The 23,416-nt window shown below is 37.9% G+C and overlaps 1 protein-coding gene across 4 annotated transcripts; it reads left to right on the top strand.

The window, feature by feature from the left end:
* The first annotated feature begins 152 nt into the window (after positions 1–152).
* On the top strand, positions 153–22,881 carry tpcn1 (two pore segment channel 1). 4 transcript variants are annotated; one of them, XM_057362703.1, is made up of 27 exons: positions 153–479; positions 580–662; positions 10,357–10,487; positions 12,477–12,653; positions 12,730–12,843; positions 14,219–14,349; positions 14,623–14,746; positions 14,830–14,888; positions 15,072–15,171; positions 15,506–15,622; positions 15,709–15,833; positions 15,921–15,969; positions 16,057–16,120; positions 16,221–16,265; positions 16,439–16,495; positions 16,583–16,636; positions 16,715–16,787; positions 17,188–17,295; positions 17,582–17,653; positions 17,746–17,835; positions 17,983–18,098; positions 18,178–18,224; positions 18,468–18,536; positions 19,267–19,363; positions 19,463–19,599; positions 19,713–19,793; positions 20,189–22,876. In XM_057362703.1, the coding sequence occupies exons 2-27, from the start codon at positions 584–586 to the stop codon at positions 20,288–20,290; spliced, it is 2,418 nt and encodes an 805-aa protein (XP_057218686.1). In that variant the 5' UTR covers positions 153–479; positions 580–583; the 3' UTR covers positions 20,291–22,876. The 4 variants fall into 4 exon arrangements, with proteins under 4 accessions (XP_057218686.1, XP_057218705.1, XP_057218696.1 ...); XM_057362722.1 differs by having other exon boundaries at positions 153–662; positions 17,751–17,831; positions 20,189–22,881; XM_057362713.1 differs by having other exon boundaries at positions 153–662; positions 19,716–19,793; positions 20,189–22,877.
* Positions 22,882–23,416: the final 535 nt, after the last annotated feature.

The following is a 23,416-nucleotide window of genomic DNA, read 5'->3' as shown; positions in this document are numbered from 1 at the left end:
CTAGTGCATATATTTATAAAAACCCGATATTATTATATGGGTTATTCATAGATATGTGTGCTAGTATATTTGCATGAAATGTATTTTAATAGTTTATAGACTGGGACTTTAATTATGAAATTATAGCTGTTCCGTCTCAGTTGCCAAAAACGGCACTGTCGTAAAACACATAACGTCAAATTCTCCTGCTTGTCGGATACGGTTATTTTATTTATAATGTCAAAACTCGTTTAAACAGTGTTTTTTTCCTTTGCGAAGTTGAGTTGGACTTGTGTTAAGTTTTAAATATACCGTATACTTTAAGCTTCTGTTTTAATGTATTTCAATACCAGACGCCGATAATGACGTAAACAGACAGACAGACTCATGGTTTTAATGATTTAATGGTTGAATTTAATTTTAAGCGCACATTTTAACTTTATTAGTTTGATGTCTAAGATAGGATAAACGGGTTCTGCAAGTCGTTTTGTTTAGCGCAGGTCAGTGTTGAAGTTTATATGCAGCTGCCAGGGTTAGTTTATTGAGCTTGCAGATCGTGTGTCCTCTAACAGCGATCTGCTGATCATTTCTCCGGTTCAGCGGGATGGCTGACGGGGACGACGACGTGCCTCTGATTTTGACCTGGGACGATGCGAACAGCGGACTGCTGGAGGAGGAAGAGAGTGCGTATATCTGTCAATATTATAATTACAATACAATTTAATTTAGCTGATTTGTATTTAGGACTGGCATTTCAGAAGCTCCCCAGTTTTAAAAAAAGAAAGATATTTGGGTACAAGTATCGATCTTTTATCATTAGGCATTTATCACATTTCTGTGTCTCTGGCATCCATCATGTGCATGCAGACATCCCCAGTTGCCCCCTGCAGAACAACTCAGTCATGCCTTTTGTCTTCTGGGACTGACCTGTCAGATATGGTATTAAAGCCTCATTAGCTTGTTAAATTGATATTTGGTTGATAAGACATTGATGATATTTGGGATAATCTAGAGTCAGATCCTGACCAGGGCCCATATTTATCAAGCTTCTCAGTCTTAAGTGGTGAGAATTCATGAAATTTACACTTCCAAACTTAAGGATAAAAGCAAGTTATCACATTTCTTAAAGCTAAAGAATCACTCTTACTCTCCCAATTATTTAAGACAGCTCGAGAGGTCTCTCAAGTGCTTAGGAGCTGCCAGTAGGGGCTTGTGATGGCACTGAGGAGACAGAGACATGTGGTGGACAGAGGGATTGACCAATGGAACTGTAGATTCCGCATTATACACGCATAAATTCGGTACTCCCCTGGCCCCTGCATAGGCGTAATTGCTGGAGGGACAGGAAGTTTATTGTGTCCCCACCACTTTTTTAAAAGTATTAATTCGTGAAATGCATTTATTAATGAAACAACATCTACACATCATTTTTCATAATCTAATTTACATTTAATAAGCATCTTTGTGCGCAAGATAAAAGGCACGCAGTCCATATATGTCATTAATGCTGCGCGCATTCGAGTTATTCGAGCTCTATGGATCATCAGTGCTGTTGTGCGTTCTTGTTATGCTCTATTGCATTGGATTTGCATTATTTTTGCACATTTTTGTTATGCTATATTGTTCTCAATGGTACGTGTGATTTCACATGCAAGAAAAATGTTTATACCGAAAATAACATTGTATTTAAAGCAAAACTACTCGACTAAAGCAAATAAAAACAAATGTCAGCACCGGTGGAAACGTGTTTATCTATATCATAATGTATTCTCTTGAAAAGTCTTTGTTGTCATGTGTGTGTTGAATATAAACCTTATTTTAGGAATTTCACCATTCAACGTGAATGTATCGGAGAATATTCTTAAGCAAGGAAATCTATTCAGTGATTGGTCCATGCCAATGTTGTCATCCAAAATCATGTTTGCGGCACAGCAAAGTGTCGTAAATCATCTCTAATGCTGCGTTCCCACCAAACGCGAATGAAGCATTAAGCGCGAGTGATTTACATGTCAAGTCAATGCAAAGATGCGATAGGACATCCTATCAAATGAGGTGGCGCGAATTGAGCGTGTCGGGCGAGTTGAAAAATCTGAACTTTGGCGAAAATTCGCGCTTTGTTAACCAATCAGGAGCTTGCTCTAGTAGTGACGTGATTATGACGTAGCGAGCGTGGAGGATAAAATCATTGTTGCTGTATGTGGGTACCCGGAGCTGTACGATACATCTTACTTTTATCGATACAAGAATAAAAAGGATCTTGCTTGGAAGAAAGTAAGTGAGGAGGTCGGACAATCTGGTAAATTGTAAAAAACGATCTTTACTCAATTTGAGCTATATATATATATACAGTGAGGGAAATAAGTATTTGATCCCCTGCTGATTTTGTAAGTTTGCCTACTTACAAACAAATGAAGGGTCTATAATTTTTATGGTGGGGTTATTTTAACTGATAGACACAGAATATAAAAAAAAATCAGGGGAAAAAAATGTTATATAAAGGTTATAAATTGATTTGCATTTCAGTCAGTGAAATAAGTATTTGATCCCCAAGCAAAACATAACTTTGTACTTTGTGGAGAAACCCTTGTTGGCAAGCACAGAGGTCAGACATTTCTGATAGTTGGTCACCAGGTTTGCACATGTGTCCGGATACATTTAGTCCACTCCTCTGTCAATCTTTAAGGTTTCTTGGCTGTCACTCAGCAAATTGGAGTTTTCGCCTCCTTCACAGAGGTTCTATAGGACTAGGGTCTAGAGACTGGCTAGGACATTTAATGTGCTTCTCCTTAAGCCACTATTTGGTTGTCTTGGCAATATGTTTTGCGTCTTTGTCATGTTAAAGGCTCATCCATGACCCATCTTCAGTGACCTAGTTAAGGGGAGGAGGTTCTCGTCCAAGATTTTACGGTACATGGGCCCGTCCCTCAGCCCCTCAATGCGGTGAAGTCATCCTGTATACCTGTAGCAGAGAAAAAGCCCTAAAGCAGAATGTTTCCAACACTGTGCTTCTCTGTAGACATGATGTTCTTGGGCTCATAGTCAGCATTTCTCTCCCTCCAAACACAGGAGTCCATTTTGGTCTCACAGCAGTGCCAGCACTTTCGCCAAAGCCTTTTCTGAATCATTTTTATGTTCATTGTCAAACTTAAGACGAGCCAGGCGGGCCTTCTTGGGCAGGAGGACCTTGCGGGTGCTTCAGGATTTCAGTCTACTGTGGCATAGCGTGTTACCAATGTGTTACCAATGTTTTGCTTGCTAACTGTGTTCCCAACTGTCTTGAAATCATTAACAGGCTTCTTCCGTGTAGTTCTGGGCTGATCTTTAACATTTCTCATGATCATCTTTACCCCATTGGGGAAATATTGCAGGGAGCTCCAGAACAAGGGCATTTGATAGTTATTTTGTATATCTTCTATTTCCAAATAATCACACCAACAGTTGTCTCCTTCTCACCAAGCTTCTGTCTGTAGCCTATTCAAGGTTTGTGCAGGTCTCCAATCTTGTCGCTGACATCCTTTAAAACCTATTTGGTCTGGACCATGGTGTTGGAGAGGTTGAACTGGAAGATACAGATTCTGTTGGCAGGCATCTTTTATATACATAACAAGCTGATTTAGGAGTACTTTCTTAAAGTGACAGGACTAATCTGTGGTCCATATAGGCACATAACCAATCTGTGGAGCCAGAATTCTTGCTAGTTGGTAGGGGATCAAATACTTATTTCACTGACTGAAATGCAAATCAATTTATAACCTTTATATAACATTTTTTTCCCCTGATTTTTTTAAATATTCTGTGTCTATCAGTTAAAATAAACCCACCATAAAAATTATAGACCCTTCATTTGTTTGTAAGTAGGCAAACTTACAAAATCAGCAGGGGATCAAATACTTATTTCCCTCACTGTATATATATACACGAGACTGGAGCCGCCTGGCAGAAGCCCGTCCCACGACGCAAATTCGTGTCTGTTGTGAAGTGAATTGACCCTTCGCTAAGCCCCGCCCTCCTTAGTTACTGTTGCTACGCCTGTCAAGCTTTCACGCCTGGCAAGTGTATTACAGTGTGTATGCACCGGTGTCAGACATTCCCAAGGAGATAATTAGTAATTTTTGGCGAACATGTGAAATATCTGAGAGAGCAAGACAAAAGGGACTGCAGTGTGCATTCGAGGGATATATCCACGACATAATATGCAACCGATTAGAAAATAATTTAATCAAAATTGAAGCTAAAGCCTATGAATGATAACATTCTCCCGCTTATATTTTAGTAGCGCGCCAGGCTACTGCTCACACGTCGTGGGTCTAATCTACGCCTTGGACCTGGCAAGAACCAGAGATGCTGAGCTGAGCCATACATCATCAACAACACAAACAAATGTCCGTCTTGCCTTTAATCATCTTATTTTCCGTTCAAATATATGCATTATGAACAAAGAACCGTCATTATTTCCAAGCAATGATGTGCTGAGTTAGCTAGCTAACTAACATTTGCGTGCTCTTACCTTGGAGCAAACATAGGTGTTTTTGTTAATACTGTCGACCTTTAGTGGGACATTCTAAAACGCTTAACGTGAAAAACGCTTAACGTACCTAAACAGCGATAAAGGAAAACCAAGTTTCTGTCAAATTTTACTTCTAATAAACACATGCTGCTGTCAAAAGAACGAGCTCTTTGTCCGCGGATAAAGTGAAGCGTTCTCACCATAGAAGTCCATTATAAGAGAAAACAGCTTAACGTGGCTTAGACAAATTTCTGTCATTTTAGTTGTAATTAATACTTCAAAAGCCACCGTGCATTGTGTTAAAATTGCAGTAGGGGCCTCTTTATGCCCTGTCTGAAACCAATATTAAGAAAATGAGGCTGAAAGGCAATAAAGTTGCTAACTCCTGGCTTCAGTGTTGTTACATCGAGCTGAATAGCCTGTGGAGCAAACTAGAACAAAACAGCACAAATGTTTCTAAAAGCTCTGATAAAAAGGGACAGAAATATAAATGAGATGATACAGTGCGTTGTTTAGGTACGTTACGCCACGTTAAGCTGTTTCCTTATAATGCACTTCTATGGGGGAGAAAACGCTTAACGTGATATTCACTTTATCCGCGGAACAAGAGCTCGTTCTTTTGACAGCAGCAAGTGTTTACTGTAATATAAGGAAGGTTTGACAGAAATTTGGTTTTCCTTGATCGCTGTTTAGGTACGTTAAGCTACGTTAAGCGTTTTTCACGTTAAGCGTTTTACAATGTCCCACATTTAGTTGTGAATGAGGCCTTCCACACTGCTTGATCCACGTCCGACATTTCTCCCCTTGGGTTTTAGGTTTCGGAAAGGGAAAAAATTCCACCACCCCGTCCAAACTTTTAGGATACTGGCTATCAGATTTACACAATCCATACGCACAATGCTTCGGCATGTTTCCCTCGCTCGAAAGCTTGACAGACCTCCCGCGCCTAGTTACGGTTGCTAAACCACGATTGGCCTGTGGCGGTTTTCGGGTGTGGCTTAGCGAAGGGTCAATTTCACGCGCGAATGAAGCGAATTTCATGCGCGAATGAAGCGAGTAAACTCAAAATGTTCAAGCGTCGAGCTACGTGTGAATAGCGCGATTTATTCGCGCAAGTCGCGTTTGGTGGGAACGCTCTGTAACACCGTGTCTACACCGGACGCTACAGGCGCGACGCGACATGACAACCTGCTTGTTCTTAATGGGTTTGCCGTGTAGCGCCGCGCCACATCCAGTGTGGGCAAAATTTTAAATTATAATGGGTTCTAATGCGTTTCTAATATCTTTAGTCGCGTCGCACCGGTCACGTTTGGTGTAGACACAGTGTAAGCTAAGATTTAGTCCTACACTTCACTTAAATGACAACTGTGCTGCTTAATAACTAACTTTTAAGTGCAGATTTGAGGCAAGAACTTTTTTACTCTTAAGACAATTCTTAGCAGTGTTCTTGTGAGTAATTCACAGAAGTTTGATAAAAACGGGCCCTGATCTTTAACATTTACTTTGCCTGATTATGGCCTCAGTTAGATGACAAATAAATGTTCATAACCTTTTTTTAAACATTTAAATCAGACAACGTTGGGGTTAAAATGTATATAAATGTATGGGCAAGTGTGTATTTTAGATATATTGCAAAATGAAAAAAATCAACATTTCTTATAAAGATGCCTAAAACTGCACGTATAAAACGAAACGTAAAGTTTGTTGTTCAAAATGATTTGATTTTACACTGTGTGCAGTTGTCAGTGCTCATACCAGTGTCATTGGGTAGAAAACAATTAAATGGTCTGGTATTCCCCACCCTGACAGTAGAGGGTGCAACAGTCAAGTGAACGCCTTTTACTGTTGTCTGTTTAAGTGCTGTCAACCTTCTTAAAGGTGAACTGTTTGTATAACATGGTGTTATACCCTTATGTTAATCTTAATCTCATTATAAAACCAGGGCCTTATGTATAAAGCCACTCAGAGTAAAATTTTACTTTTGTGTCAAAATTCTAAGAATGACTTAATTTTACTCTTATTCTTACACTTGAGAATGAGAGTGATTCATAAAGGTTCCTAAGTGTTAAGACTAGGTCTCAGCTCCTAAATTATTTAGGAGAGCTGAAGAGGTCTCCTAACCTAGTTAAGAGTAACAAGATGGCAGTACAGAGGTGGAGACATGGACTTTACAACAAAGAAACAATGTGTTGGAATGATATGATGACAGGGAGTAAATTAAATAATAATAATATAATAACAATAATATAAAAAACTCTTAAATCCATTTTTTTAAGGATTTGCAGCTTTGGTCTTTTCTTTATATACAGCTGTGAGTGCAATATACTGTATATAGAAGAAGGATGTAATTTAGCAGCTTCATTATTTAAATTAACTGTTAAACTCAATTAAAAGTATATAAAACCGAGCCAAAAATGGATACATATTACATATTTGTATTATTTTTTTTAATATTTTGAAGTCAACCGATGTTAAATTTCCCACCAAATCATACAGCTCAACACTATTATAAGCTTACCGTTGTAAATCAGGGGAAGGTAGGCCGACAGTTTTTAACACAGTTTTTAGTACTTGCACAATAACTGAATTTTCGTTCATTTTACCCAAATAAGTTACGCATTGCACCTGTATATATAATTTAAGTAAAAAAACAACAATAAAATATTTGTAATGTCTTAATTCAGTCCGAAATAAATGGTGATATGCTACTATGAATTCACCATTGCATGCTCCCTATTGGCTGATTTAGAGGTCAAGGGCGGCCATTTTGTGTATAAATCATTGTAGTCCTTAATTCACAACACTTAAGTCAGAACTTAAGAATCAGTCTTGCACTTTACTGAAAGTTGCTTTTAGCTTCTTTATAAAAGTGTCCTACTCTTAAAAAAGTCCTATTTTTTACTAAGAAGTTTTTGACACTTAAGTCCAAGTTTAAGACTACTCGTAAAAGCATTTCTGAGAAGTTTTATACATACGGGCCCAGATTCTTCACTGAATACAGATAACATTTTCAGTTGTTTTTATAGTTTGTCGTATATATTTTCATAATGACATGTTTGGGAATGTGTTTAAGAATAATTTATAAAGCTATAACAGGGTTTTCCCTGGCTCAAAATGAGGCGGAGGTGGTGCCATCCTGATCTTGTAAACACACACGAAGGCCTACCGTACCTTTAAGTGGCTTAACCAAAGTGACTTTGACCTATTAAAAGTTCTAATAAAATTAGATGAAAATGACAATTATTACGTTATATAAAACATTACTTTTATTCAATCAAACATAAATGTTTTTTTAATCAAATAAAGCTTTTTTATCATTTTCAACAAACTTTTCAGCCCACAATAGCCAACTGAATTAACCAGTTTACTAAATAAGCAAAGCACATTCACATCTTGCATTGTCTGTGGTTCACTTTAAATGATTCAATGATCTCTTATATTCGCTAGTGACTGAAAAGTTTAATAGTTTAAATGAGTCGGTTCAAATGAGCCATTCGTGCGCGAGTCGTTCTGAACGCAATGTGCGTTCATACTGGCGAACTCGCTGTGTACAGTATACGCTGATTCAACGATCCAACTGCACAGCTAAAGACATTACAATGATGTACGTCATGTTAATTTAAGAAATTAAATGTACTTTGATGCAAAACAAACAACCGTGAAGCACAGCTAGCTCTTGTTCTGCAACTCTTTTTAGCGCCTCAGTGTGCTGATAACAAAACAGCGCATCCACTATGGCGTAATGCCGCAACTGCAGTTACAAATGACAGTCTGTTAAATGCACGCAGCATTTCTTGTGAAGACACCCAACATAATTTTGGCGAGAGTCTGAGGCGGCACAACATTTGACGGAGGCGGCCACCTCCAATTTCTCTATGCAGGAAAAACCCTGTATAAGCTTTTTGATGGGGATAGGGTTTTGTGTAGGACTGTTGCTTTAACAGTGAAGTATCCCAACCACAGTTGTCATGTGTTTATGGTCAACCACAGCAGCATACCAGCCTTTGTACAACACACGCACAGAGACAGAAGAGTTTAAATGCTGTGTCAGCTTTACACCACACTGTTTGTGGCCTCCCACCCCACTTACACATGCATTATGCAAAACAGTTTGATAGGAATAAGGGATTGATGCTTGAAGCTTTTGAGGACCTGAGTCGGTAACCAAGGTGTAGCCAGTTTTTGCGTTCCTTTAGTTATACATAAAATTTCTTAAAAAAAAACACAGGAACACAAGTCTGTACTCAGTCGTCAGTACCAGGACAGAGCAGAGTTTTTCTTTATCACATTGTTTTTGGAAGAAGCAAGAACATTGAAAGCTGAACTGAAGATCAGAAGCCTTGACTTCTCCATGCTGTTTCAAAATGTTTTTACTGTCAGAGTGAAGATTGTCTACTTGGAAATCTTGGTCATGGATGTGTTTTCAAACAGCAGCTTTGTTTACCCTTTGTTCCTTTGCGTTTAAAGGAAAGCTGGATCTCTGTTTTTGGAAGAGGACTGAATAAAAATCCATGATCAGTGCTGTGTATCTGTTTATAATTGATCTGACAGAGGCAACACTGTTATTGTTATGCAAGAACTGTGTACAGATAGTGGTGAGCCACTGAACTGATCGGCTGTTAAGTAAATTATTCAGTCAGCTTGTATATGGTCTAACTAAAAGCTCTTATCTATTTGTGATTTAATTGTTTTAACATTAAATTCCATTTTGCCTGACGGAATTTTAAAGGGTGTTGGTGGATTATGCCCATATTTATTGCTTAAACAGGAGTAATGGTAAATACAGAACAAAAAGGAATAGAAACTTTTGCTTCCTTTAGTGACGGAATCATATCAAACCCTCAGTCAACAGAAATGCCTTTTTAGATCACATCCTCAGAGGACAGCTGTGTATTTGGGCTTGGAGACAAAATGATGTACTGTATATACAAAACTTGGATAACACCAACAACAGGAGGATGTTCCCGACACATTGAAACCTGAGGACTAGTGTAAGCGAAGCTAATTGGAGGGTCTGCAGGAAGTTGTCACAGTGTTTGGGAACAATGCTTGAGAATATCCAATGGACTGTCTGTTCCGCCGGGTTACACAGTGATATTTGATCCATCAATGCCATTTTCTGACCACACGTCCTCTGAAAGGGAAAAGAGAGGCAGATTCCAGGGTGGGATGCCGACTTGCCTGCCTAAGACATATCACTGATTTTTTTATGGGGGGGATGTTCAGCTGTTTTTACTTTAGCAGTGAAATGTTGGGAATCCTGATTACTTGTAGAATATCAAAATTTTGTTTTAGTCTTGTGTCTGAAGTGCATATTCATTTTTTTCATCTAAATCAAAAATGATTGATTTGAATCAATGTCTTGGCATAGTGAAATCTGCCCTAATCTAATTTGTTACATCAGATGTGAAGTTTTATCTGATTGCCTTTTTTTAATCGAAAGAAAAGGTAACCTTTTTTCTGAGTTGTCAAAAAGAAATGAACACTGGTGAGGACATTTTCCTCATTTGAGGCATTGTGAGCGTCACCACAGGATTCTCTTCTGCTTTTGGACCTTTGACTGGCGCAATGAAACCGGCTCGTGCGAGTGGATAGTTAACCCTTACAGCTACTTGACCAATAGTAAGCTTTCTGTCTGACAACTGGGGCCCTGGGCCCATCACAGAGGCTGCTATAGAAACCAGTAATACATATAAAAGCATGACAGGGCTGACGCATGATTGGCCAGTCCAAGCGTCCACATTCTGCGAGCAGTTTGAGTGTGTCGGTATGTGAGTTTGAGAGAATCAGATTGAAGCTATCATGCTTGTCAGCTGACTGAAAAATGTTGATATTATTTAATTGGTCTTGTCTTTCTGTTCTTCACACAGATGGGGTAGGAAATTATGATACTGTAAATAATGTCGTCATTCCAGCCTCAGGAGCAACCGAACCCAGGGCCCAGAATTCACTGCAGCACAGCTGGGAAATGAACTACCAGGAAGCAGCAATATACCTACAGGTAACAATACACACATTGAAGCAGCAAAATAGGTTTAATTCACAATATGCATTGTTGCAAGGATCTTTACAGAAAAAATTTGAGAAAAAAAATAATGATGATACAGAAATAGGATCTTTTTATAACAAACAGGAAAAGACGTGATCATATAGCAGTAAAAACATCTAGATCTTTAGATCAGTGGTTCTCAAACTTTTCAGATCAAGTACCACCTTTAATAAAATGAGCTGTTCCAAGTACCACCAAAGGACCGCTATAGAAAACACATGAATAAACACTCAAATTAATAGTAGAGCTGTGAATCTTTACTTGCCTCATATACCTCGTCCTCCAACACCTTTTTTATTTAACAGCTGTTTTTAAACTAAAGAACTGTAAACATGGCTCTGTAAATGACTCTTATTGGGGATTAATTAACTTTGTGGGGACTTGCAGAAAGACTACAAAACTATATTAAAGACAGATAAATATAAATAAATGCATAAACATGCACGATCCGTACAGCTGTATATAACACACAGATATCTAGGTTTTAAAGGAACAATACGGCATTTTTAGGAGGATCTATTGACAGAAATACAATATAATATACAAAACTATTTCTTCAGAGGTGTATAAAGACCTTACGTAATGAACCATTATGTTTGTAATACCTTAGAATAAGCTGTTTATATCTACATACAGAGCAGCCCTACATACATTGAATTCACCGCCATGTTTTGTACAGCAGCCCTAAATGGACAAACAACTCTACAACGCGCATTTCCTCTTCCTCTCCGCTGCGGTATCGTGGTGAAAGAGGATTGCGGGAAGATCCGTGATCCGTACGGATCGTGCTCTCCAGTGTGGAACGCATGTGACCCGCGGATTAACTGAAAGTTTATTCATCATTGAGTAAAAGAATAAAATGCACTCTCGCTCGCTCTCCAGTTTCAGCTCCAATGCGCTCTCTCTCTCTCTCCAGTATCTGGACGAGTACAATATTAAAGCAGTTCCAGATAAACAATGACGCTCAAAACTGCTCCGTCACACAGCTAATATTACAACAACAACATATCTTGGTATGTTAGTATGTTACTTACATACTGATCCGAATCAAAGCAACCTCCTCGGGGGTGATTTTAAGATGATCTTTCTCTCCAACGTCTCTCTCTGCTGGAAAGTATCTCCATAGATATTTGTGAGTACATATCTGCTAACGTGTCTCTGCTGTAAAGTCTTTATAATATTACCGCAGGTCCTAGCTCCTGCCTGACTTTTATCCTTCTTTTTAAACTTAAAATCCACAAACCTTTTATTTTATGTAATACATAAGTCATAGCTCTTTCTACAGTCTTTCTAATGCCCGCAAAATCTCTTCCCTGCGTCATCATGAGAATGACATCTTTTTGTACTGTGGTGGCCACAGTCGTGTTTGGACTGAGTGATTCGTGGGAAATCTATAATACAATGCTAGTGGCTGCTGTTAATTAAGAACTGCGCCTTTAAGTAAGTCTGTCTTGTTTACTTTCTATTAGACTCACACTTTACCGAAGTGGCTCGTCAAAGCAGTGCGTCAAAACTAAATCGCAACACGCGTTTCATTGATTTAACCTCGAGTAGATGCAGATGCATGTTGAATTGGCACTTTACAGCATTAACAACAACAGCTGTTCAAGTGCAGAAATACATAAGAAGCTTAATTTACTCGCAGCTCTGTTTGAGCTGCCTGTCACGCAGTTACATCGACCAATGATAAATTATCAATCATTCATACGAATATATTAAAATTGCACATATGCTATATGAGATGTATTTCGTAATTATCGATCATGTATAACATTTGAAATTGTATGTAAAACATAATGAATTTAATTTCCTGCTGTGTCCCGTACCACTAGGGGTCTCTTTAAGTACCACAGTTTGAGAACCACTACTCTAGATAATCAAAAACAATAAGAGCAACATATTGACCCATGCCTATTTGTCTTTGTGTGGTGTTTTTTTTAGGAGGGAGAGAATAATGACAAGTTTTTCACTCATCCGCGGAGTGCCCACGCGCTCAGCGCCTACCTGTTCGCTCATAATCATCTGTTCTACATGATGGAGTTGCTGACTGCAGTGTTGCTCATGCTCCTGTCCCTCTCTGAAGCTCCTGCAGTCCCCTCTCTCCGCCTGGACGTTTATGTATGTGCCTTTTGAATATGCATGTGATTTTGTGTGTACATTAGAAAAATGTTTTTATGTTTACTTCATCGGTTAGGTTCATGCTACTCTGGAGTTGCTGGCATTGGTGATGGTGGCGTTTGAGTTGTGTATGAAGCTCCGGTGGCTTGGCTTTCACACATTCATACGACATAAGAGGACCATGGTGAAGGTAAATGTGTCTGCAGAGCTGGGTAGATTACTTATGAATTGTAATCAGTTACTGATTACAGATTACATGACAAAATTTGTAGTTATTGAAGCATTCTCTTAGATTACACATTTTTGGGAATGTAATATTGGGAAATCATATTATAATTCATAAAAATAGACGTAAAATTACATAATTATTTAATTCAGTCATGAATAAATGGTGCCATGCTGCTATGACTTTAGCCTTGCAGGCTCCCTATTTGCTGATTCAGAGGTGAAGGGCGGCCATTTTGTGTTTAAATCATTGCAGTCCTTAATTTACAACACTTAAATCTGAATTTAAGAACCAGTCTTAAGCCCTATTCGCACGGGTTTAGTATTATCTGGGGACCTCGTGTGATTTAGAAATTACCTCCCCACATCTGTATTTCATGTGGTGCATTCGCACGGGATAAGTGAAGCCTTTGATTTTACTCAAATTTACTGACTTATTTCCCAGATATGATGGCAAAGCTTTGCATGTAGTTTGTAAAGCCTATAATTGATGGTGTTTAATGATATATGATATATTGATAAATAAACAAACGGGAGACTCCCGGCCAAAACGACATATGACCCAACACCCGAATATCAAAACACTTCAACACAGCGCCCATTATTCACAAACGGTGGATAAAACCTTGAAAAATTATATATGAGCCCGCCAAATCACAGAGATGCCGATTCGCATGGGACTAATATTATCACAGGACCTCGGTGTTCGTCAAAATATGGAAGGTAATTTGTGGGGGAATTTTTACTTTACAAATTACAGACATGGCCGATTCGCACAGGATTAAGATCACAGACAACCTCTGCAATTATTATAAATGACTAGAGGTCCCCAGGTAATACTAATCCTGTACGAATAGGACTTTAAACTTTACTAAAAGTTGCTTTTAGCTTCTTTATAAACGTCTCCTACTCTTAAAAAAGTCCTACTTCTTGCTAAGAATGTTTTGACACTTAAATCAAAGTTTAAGACTACTTTTAGGAGCATTTTAGAGAAGTTTTATACATACGGGCCCTGATTACGTAATCCAGATTACATGTAATCCATAACTATCCTACTCTGTGTGTGTTTGTAGTAATGCTGTAATGACCTTCATTGACTTAAAAAGTTTGATTTAGCATCACAGAATGTTTCTTTGCTGGAGGTAAAAATACATTTTTAGTTTGTTGCTTCTGGTTGCTATAAATGCACCTATTTTGTGTTATTTTTCTTGTGGTGAAGTGATAACTGTGTGTGTTTTTGTTGATGTACAGTTTTAAAATCTGTATTCGTTATAGATTTATATTCACAGAAGTCTTTTTGAGGAATCCTGATATCCGCTCTGTTTTTGTTTGCATTTCAGGCGTGTGTCCTGTTTATTCAGTTCATCGAGGCGATTGTAGTCTTAGTTCGGCAGACGTCCCACCTGCGTGTGACGAGAGCCCTGCGACCCATCTTTCTGGTGGACTGTCGTTACAGTGGAGCTGTTCGCAGGCATGCAAACTCTAGTTCTCTTCAACTATTTTACACAGAGCTGTACACAAATAACTGTATCTCATTCTTCACAAACAGTTTATTTAAATATAATTATGTATTGTAATATTGATTTACATGCCTCAAACTTGTCAGTCTCTAACATGTAATGAAATGTTTCTCGGTAGGTGATTTTGTACAGTATATGTATGGTTACGTCATGATGATATAAAATTCTTTCACTTTTGTGCTTTTCAACATGTTTTTTTGGTCTCTGTTTTTGTCTTCCTTCAGAAACCTGCGGCAGATATTTCAGTCTCTTCCACCCTTCATTGAAATTCTACTGTTGCTGCTTTTCTTCATGGTCATCTTTGCCATTCTGGGTTTCTGTCTGTTCTCCCGCAACGCTGTCGACCCTGTTAGTACATTACACACACACATTACTGTTGTGTTCAATTCTTTCCTCTCACATATGTTCATGTACTTTATTTCTTTCTCCAGTATTTCAACACATTGGAGAACAGCATTGTGAGTTTGTTTGTCCTTCTGACAACTGCAAAGTGAGTATGTAATCCAAAGCACACATCCCACACATTTCTGTCAGGGAAACGGTAGATTTACAGTGATCTCTCTTTGTGCTTTAGAGTGAGCCATCTCGTGTTGCTTTAGAAAGTGCGTCTCTGTAACAGACGATTTCTACATGACTAAGTTTTTCAGTGTTGATGTTTTCTTGTGTTTAACAGCTTTCCAGATGTAATGATGCCGGCATATTCAAAGAATCGTTGGTCATGCATTTTCTTCATTGTGTATTTGTCCATCGAGCTCTACTTCATCATGAACCTGGTCTGTTTTCAACAACAACACAGCTATTTGCTTTAACAAGTTTAAGAGCCACCGAAATTTGTAAATGTTACAAGCTGCCTGTCAGCCTTCATGCCTCAACAAATTTTTAAATCGCAAACACGCTTAACTCTTAAACAATAAACAAAAACGCTCAAACAAGAAATGCCTTCATATAATAAACCACAAACACAGTCAATCACTGTTTTCTGTTTACAAACAGTAACTAAACTGTAACAAACAATAACTTCATGGGAAGATTTAGCCTTTTAGGCAGTATTTATGGATGTGCTGTTCATTCTTGTTGATTTCTAAACTTCTACGTTTCGCTTCATAGCTCTTGGCGGTAGTTTTTGACACCTTTAATGGAGTTGAGAAGATGAAGTTTAAATCTTTGCTTCTACACAAGCGGTCTGCCATCGAGCATGCCTTCCAGCTGCTGGTCAGTCGACAGGTGAGGACAGAATGAATCTGTTCACTACATCTTAATGTGATTATTTGTTTATTTCACTTTGTATGTGCATGCTTGTATTTTTGTAGAGGCCAGATGGCGTGTCTCTGAAGCAGTTTGACGGACTCATGCGATTCTATCGGCCTCGAATGAACGCACGGGATTGTTTCCTCACCTTTAAGTCCCTGAACCAATCAGGCGCAACTATGTTGAGGTACTCATGCGTACTTACGCGAGTGCTTACACTTCTTGCTTTAACAGACGTTGAGGTCTAAAAGTTCTTGTTGTGTTTGTATTGTAGCCTCCAGGAATTTTATAGGTTTTATGAGGTGATTGGGCTCAAGTGGAAGGTCAGATTTCATTCACTCCCACATGATCGCATTTCAGGGAGTATGTTAAACCCTTCTGAGCTGAAACATCTTGTGTTTATTTCACAGGCTCGACGGAGTGGGGAGCACTGGTTTGATGATCTACCTCATACTGTGTTTCTTATCTTTAAAGGTTTTTATTGTCACATTAATTGAAGGTTTCATCTGTAATATGATTATGACTATTTATAAACTGCTCAGATTGAATTGTGATGATTTTTCTTTTTTACCAGGAATTAATTTACTTGTGAAGTCCAAAGCCTTCCAATATGCAATGTGTAAGTTAGAATCCCTTTTGTACCCCAAAAAACATTTGTATGTCAGCCAAGTAGAACTGGAGAGCAAATCAAATACATGATTTCTTTAATACTTCTTTATCATTGTTTTTACATTCTATTCTCTTTAGTATTTTAAAGGATGCTGACTATTTCTCTTGGTTTATTTGTTTTAGATCTGGTAGTAGCGATTAATGGCATTTGGATCCTGGTGGAGACAAACATGTTAAATGGTAAGATCTGCCACGTCTGACAGGAAGAGTGTTGGGTGTGTAAATCCTGTTGAATGCTCCTCTAAGATAACTCCTTTCCCCTCACAGATGGGGTCTCGTGGACTCGTGTTGTCCCTTGGAGTTACATTGTTTTCCTCACAAGTAGGTGAAATCTGAAAGTGTAAATTTCTCAGTGAAAATGGATTATGTTTAATCCCTGTATCTCTCTCTGGGATGAAGTTTATGGCATCGAGGTCTTTTTGAAGATTACGGGTCTTGGTCCTATGCTATATTTCAGTTCAGGATGGAACCTGTAGGTACACGCACACACATATTATTAAAGGAGTAGTTCACCTTCAAAATGAAAATTCTGTCATCATTTACATGCCCTCTTGACATTTCAAACCTGTATGACTTTCTTTCTTCCGCAGAAAACAGAAGAAGATATTTTGAAGAATGTTGTTAACAGCCCCCCATTCACTTGCATTGGTTTCAATAGAAGTGAATGGGGGGCTGTGGTGTTCTGTTACCGACATTTTTCCAAATATCTTCTTTTGTGTTCTGCAGAAGAAAGAAAGTCATACAGGTTTGAAATCACAAGAGGGCGTGTAGATGACAGAATTTTCATTTTGAAGGTGAACTACTCCTTTAAACGCACATGATTTACACGTTTAAGGCACAAACACACATTGTCCTACCTCTGCTCTTCCCAGCTTTGATTTCTCAGTAACAGTCTTTGCCTTTCTGGGATTGATTGCTCTGGCCTTTGACATGGAGCCGTTTTACTTCATTGTGGTGTTGAGACCTTTTCAGCTTCTCCGGTATGTGTGTGTGTGTGTGTGTGGTTATTCTCTATATACGTAACTGCTGTTTGGTTTACCTATACATTTCTGAAATGTGAAGTGTAGTGTTTTGTTAAACATGCCTTTTAACTTTAAAGAGACACCATAAAATCATAAATAGTGTTGAGGCATGTAATTCACACATTCATTTTGCATTGAAGTTAATTTGTTATATAAATAGTGTTACTTTCAGATAACATTCATTTTAATTCAGGTGTATTGCTTTTAAACTGATTTTTCTCATTCTGCCCTTCCTCTTGTGAAGGTTGTTTAAAATTAAGCAGCGTTATCGGAACGTACTGGACACAATGTTTGAACTGTTCCCACGTATGGCCAGGTATAGAAATAATAATCTTTTTCAGCTCGATACTCACAGACATCAGCATTTCTCTCACAACACTCTCACTGTTTTTTTCTCTCTGTATGTAGTCTAGGTTTGACTCTGATTATCTTCTATTATTCCTTCGCCATCGTTGGAATGGAGTTTTTCGCCGATGTTGTTTATCCAAACTGCTGCAAGTAAATTCCTTTAATCCTGCAAAATGTCATGTTTATATTAAAATACATTTAGTGGGTCTTACTGCTTTACATAACAAAACCTAATCCAATTGCTCACAACCTTAAAATATTTCACTAATAATAGAATTTGCTCTTTTTCTTTGAAAGCACTAGCACTGTTGCTAATGCATATCGTCAGATTAATGAAACCATTGGCAACCGGACTGTGCTGCAGGAGGGATATTACTATCTCAACAACTTCAATAACATCCTGAGCAGCTTTGGTATTTACAGACACACCAAAACATCCTTCTTTCTGTAGTCATATATTTGTCACTAATAATTTTCTTTTTGACGTTTCAGTCACTTTATTTGAGCTAACAGTGGTGAACAACTGGTACATCACTATGGTGAGTTAAACACACACACACATTTTCACATCTTCAGAACTCACTGCTGTCTGTCTGCATATGATTATGATTATGATCTCTTTCTGTTTATTTAAATGTCACTCTTTAATGCTTACTTAGTGTGGGTCTTCAACTTCTTGCTTGTGTGTGTGTGTAGGTGCACTTTTTATGTGCACCAAGCCGATTAATAAATGGCACCGGTCTGTAATTAGTGGTGAGTTATTAATTTCTTTGATTCCACAGGAAGGCATCACATCCCAAACCACCCATTGGAGTCGCCTGTATTTCATGACTTTTTACATTGTCACCATGGTAAGGGTTTGTATGCACGTGTACAGTATGTACAATGGGACCCAAAAGTCAGAAACATAATAAGTCTCATTTAAACAGTTTTAAGATTTAAAAAAACGTTTAAAGGTCCAGTGTATGAAATGTAGTGGATGAGGTTGCAAATTGCAACCAACTGCTCACTCCACCCCTCCCTTTCGAAGCACTACGGTGGCTGACACAGAACTAAGATATTGTCACGTTTTTGTTTCTTTGCCAAAGGAGATAATGTATTTATGAAACATTCTGTACGTTCTGTAGAGCAGTTTGTCCATTTAGGGATACTGTAGAAACAGCATGCCGAATTCCATGCAAAGGGACCTGCACTGTTTAGATAGGAATAGCTCGTTCTGAGGTAATAAAACCATAACTCTTCATTATGTAGGGTCTTTATATACCTCTGGAGACATAGTTTTGTATATTATGTTGCATTTCTGTCAATAGATTCTTTAAGAAATTACACATTGGACCTTCAAATTATTATGATTTAAGAAAGGTTTTGCAATATTATGTTAATAATCCAGTAATGTAACTGCCAGATTTTCTTGCTCTTATTAAAGCAGACAAAATGTTTTTGTGTTGTCCTCAAATTATGCTGGCAAAACATGGATCATGAGAGATCCCAGACCTTTGGAGTCCACTCAGTATTGAAATCAAAGACTGCAGTGTTATTTTTTTCCTGTGTTTAAATGCCTCTGTGTTGTGTTTAATGCAGGTTGTCATGACTATAATTGTTGCCTTCATTCTGGATGCGTTTGTCTTCAGAATGAACTACAGTCGGCAGAACAGAGAGCCACTGGGAGACCCAGAAGGTTCTGAATATTCATGAGATGACACTTTCAATAAAATGAGACGTTTTTGGGGTGCAGAGAGGATCTTGTTATGGCTTAATTTCATTGTGTGTGTTTTAGATGAAAAGGGGATTGTATTTGAGACAGAGGTATCTCAAACCGAAGCTCTTCAGACTCTGGACTTGTACAAACACACACTGCGCAACACAAATCTAAGCTCACTTCAGGGGATGTGTGCGGCTCTGGAGCGGTGCGGGGTGAGCACTTACATTTTTATGCAGTCTATGATTGTGCTTTAAGCAATCTATGCATGTGTTTGTTTGCTAGATTTATTCAAATGTACAGGATGTTTTTTTGTCTTTGCTCACAGCAGTCTTCATTAGTGTTTCTGGGTCGAAGGTCACGTACCAAGAGCGACCTCAGTATGAAGATGTATGAGGAAGAGATTCTGGTATATAACTCACTGATGAATAGAAGGATACTACAGATTTCTCTTACTGGAAATCACATTTCACAATTATTGAATGCAACATTTCTGTCATGAGTAGTAAATTGGTGAACAGATTATTTAAAATGAGCTTTTCTTTAATAAGACATGAAATTCATTTAAGTGATGCACTGACAGTCTATTGGATCTGAAACTTGAATTTTATTAAGGATATATTTAAATATATATGACCAAGTGGAAACGTGGGAAGTTTAGCAAAAAGAAATGAACACTACCTAGAATAATTTAAAGATATTCTGTGATAATTGGCTTAAATGACCTCGTCTTACTCAAGTATTATAATTTTCAGACAGGCAGAAGAATGTTTGTGTAAAGCGGTTGTTTGTTTTTGTCTGAAGGAATGGTACGAGGAATATTCCACAACAAACCTTCAACCTGATGAGACATTCCACAGAAGTCTGAACAGCCCTGAGGCCAATGCAACAGACAGCATTAATTAACTCGCACACACTTACACAAACTCTGAACAATGCTACAGCATCGACTAACACACTCACTTGTACCTCTGAGGGACCTTGGGATTGTCTTCCTCATGTTGATGTAAAGCACAGGTGCACACCATGACAACTCCTTTCTCCCTGCTTCCACTCGGAGACCCATAGAACATCGTCACTTAAAGCCTTATTCCCCGCCTCCAAAAATGGTTCCGTGGCCAATCAGGGAAGCTTAAAGACCAATCACGTGACATGCACTATGTCCAGGAACCTGCCCCTCCACGAATGCACCTCATGACATTTGCTTTGTGCTGGATGACCCTGTATGATTCTCTTATGGATTCGTAAAATTGAAACCAGCGATTGAATGTATCTCTGGGAGATGAAGCAGAACTGAATGTCAGGATTTTCGCACCAAGTGCTCTGTTTCTCCAGAGTCAGAGGTATTGCTTAACCAACAGATAAACAATAATAATAAACTAATGCTGTTTTTAAACTAAAGCTTCTTTTTGCTGGGACCTAAAGAGAGGCTTATTTTGCTCTTTATATGGAAATGAATGCACACCGATTTTATCAAGTATTTAAGACACTGATACATCCACCGATTTGTCAGTACAGGTGAGTTTTGAAAAACCAGCCCTCGGCCATTCAGATTATTCAAACTATATATTGTGTCTCACCCTTATCATGTAATCCTTACCCACAACCTCTCTGCATTTTGTGTGGGATCCAATTCAGATCCAGTCACAATCGTAGTGTTAAAGTATACAGTTTTATTATTTTAATTAATTCCTCATGCCAGATTTCACTTTCAACATTTTCTTTTCAAACAGTAGAGTGTGAAGATGAGTTTATTATTTTATTGTTTTACACACAGTGCTTCTAAACAAACATGTTTATTTATAACAAGAAAAGCAATAGATTTACATATATTTCGACCGTTAGCAGCATTATATTATTTTATTTGAGTGCTTCGATTTTATTGTAATGTCCTTAACGCTTTTAAATGAAGTTGAAACCTCATAAATAATTGTTTACTCTCATCATCTGACTTGGAGGGTCATTTCTGCACAACTTGGTTGTTGGTTGTATTTGCACTGTAAGATGCACAGCTTAAATGCTCAGAGTATAAGGGAACATGATGTGTACACTATAGAACAAAATTGACACCAAACCACACCAGCTCCTCTTATAATGTAGGATTTACCAGTGTTTCAGTTCTCTGTGTTTGTTATTTTGTACATGTACAGTGATTACTAGTAAATAATACATTTTAATGAAATGTCTTTTAATGTTATTTATTAGTTGTTTGGAATGTTTTATATGTAATGTGGGTGGGTATTTCACATTCTGTTGCCTCCAGTTACCAGGGACGAACACGCAAATGTACAGTATATGCGGTTTCAGCAGCAACAACATTACCAAACGTTATGTGGCCCAAACTTAACTTCCGGTAGACCTCCACAAAGAATCAATAACTGTTCAGTAGTTTTAATGTAATTTAATACAATGAATATACAATAAAACATTAAATTAAATATAAAATAAATTGTTAAAGTCCCAGTGAAATAAAAAAAATACAATGCCTATTTCTTCATGAAATATTGCAGTGTTTATTGTAAATAGTTTATCAATGTGGGTCATTGTCTTTTTAAAATCCGTGTGCCCTCATAATCTTTAGTTAAAATCTGAAAATGCACTTCCTTCTTGTAATGACGATCCATCTTAAATGACGTATGTTAGACGGCTTGGGCGGAGCATCTGTTAACTCCTCCCCTTCATCTGTCAGTCTGCTCCCAGTTCCATTTCAAAAAGCAACGGCTGTTTTTATACATCCAATCAAATCGCAGAGAAAGACGAAAGCCACGCCCATTGTTTTTCTCATGAGAAATTCCATTTCACTCGGAAATGCGTCCAAATACGGAAGTAAAAACGTTAGCAACTTCTGGTTCGGACTTGCACCCTTTAACCAAACACAGACCGGAAGTTAGCTTCGGGACAGGCGCTTGCGTCTGCAACCGGCGTCTAAAAAGTGTCCGCTCAGCAGCACTGAAGGGAGTTCTCCCTACTTCCCTAAATGCTGCGGCAGTACCGAAAAAGCTTTTTTATGAACAGCAGATGATGTAAGTTACAAATGCACATATATAAGATATATTTTGACTGGCACTAACTTTCGTAACGTATCTCCTACTCTTCATTTTTATTCAGTGTAGTTTGAGGATGTTTGTGTTGCAGAACAGCAGGGGGTAGCACAGAGTCAAAGAGCAGGGAACTGATTTTGCTGTGTCTGACAGAGGATATGGTATGCGTGTAAGATTATTATGTTTCATTTTTATCTAGATGTGTCATTTTAGCCTGGATGTCATTTTAAACCATTTAGACAGTCGCTTTTCTTTTCCAGATATAGTAATACGTGTTTTCTTTTCACCTGTGTTCAGACTGTTGTGATATCAGACATTCAGTTGAAGGCATCACACGTTAAAACAAAAAGTTAATAATGAATGGTACAAATACTGTACACAGTAAGTTTTTGTGAAGTTTAATTGTTGGTGCAATATATTCCTGGTTTCCTGGGTTGGGTGTCCTTAAAAGCATAGTTCACCCAAAAATAATGTCATCATTCACTTGCAAGATGTTCCAAACATGTATAAATTACTTTGTAATGCTGAACACAAAGGAAGATATTTGGAAGAATGGTGGTAGTTTTCCGTTTTAGGACATCATTGACTACCATAATAGAAAAAAATGTAATGGTAGTCAAAGGTGGCCCAGAACTGTTTGCTTTTCCTAAATTTGTCAAAATATCTAATTTTGTGTTTAGCAAAACAAACGAACAAAAAAAAAAAATATATATACAATAATTTTTTTACTATGGTAGTGAATGATGTCACAGAACTGAAAAATTGCTAACATTCTTTCAAATATATTTCTTTGTGTTCAAATTTATACAGATTGGAACAAGTTGAGGGTGAGTAAATGGTGACAGCATTTTCATTTTGGGGTAAACTATCCCTTTAAATGATACAGCAGATGCTCAGAGTCAGTACTACACTAATTTTGTTTATGGACATTTTTAAACAAATGTAAATGTCTCTTTGTCCAATTAAACAGGTTGCGATAAATCTAGAAAAT

The sequence above is a fragment of the Triplophysa rosa genome, linkage group LG2 (genome assembly GCF_024868665.1).
Source record: "Triplophysa rosa linkage group LG2, Trosa_1v2, whole genome shotgun sequence".
NCBI lineage: Eukaryota > Metazoa > Chordata > Actinopteri > Cypriniformes > Nemacheilidae > Triplophysa > Triplophysa rosa.
Note: the sequence above shows the minus strand (reverse complement) of the source record. Positions and strands in the feature narration are given on the sequence as shown.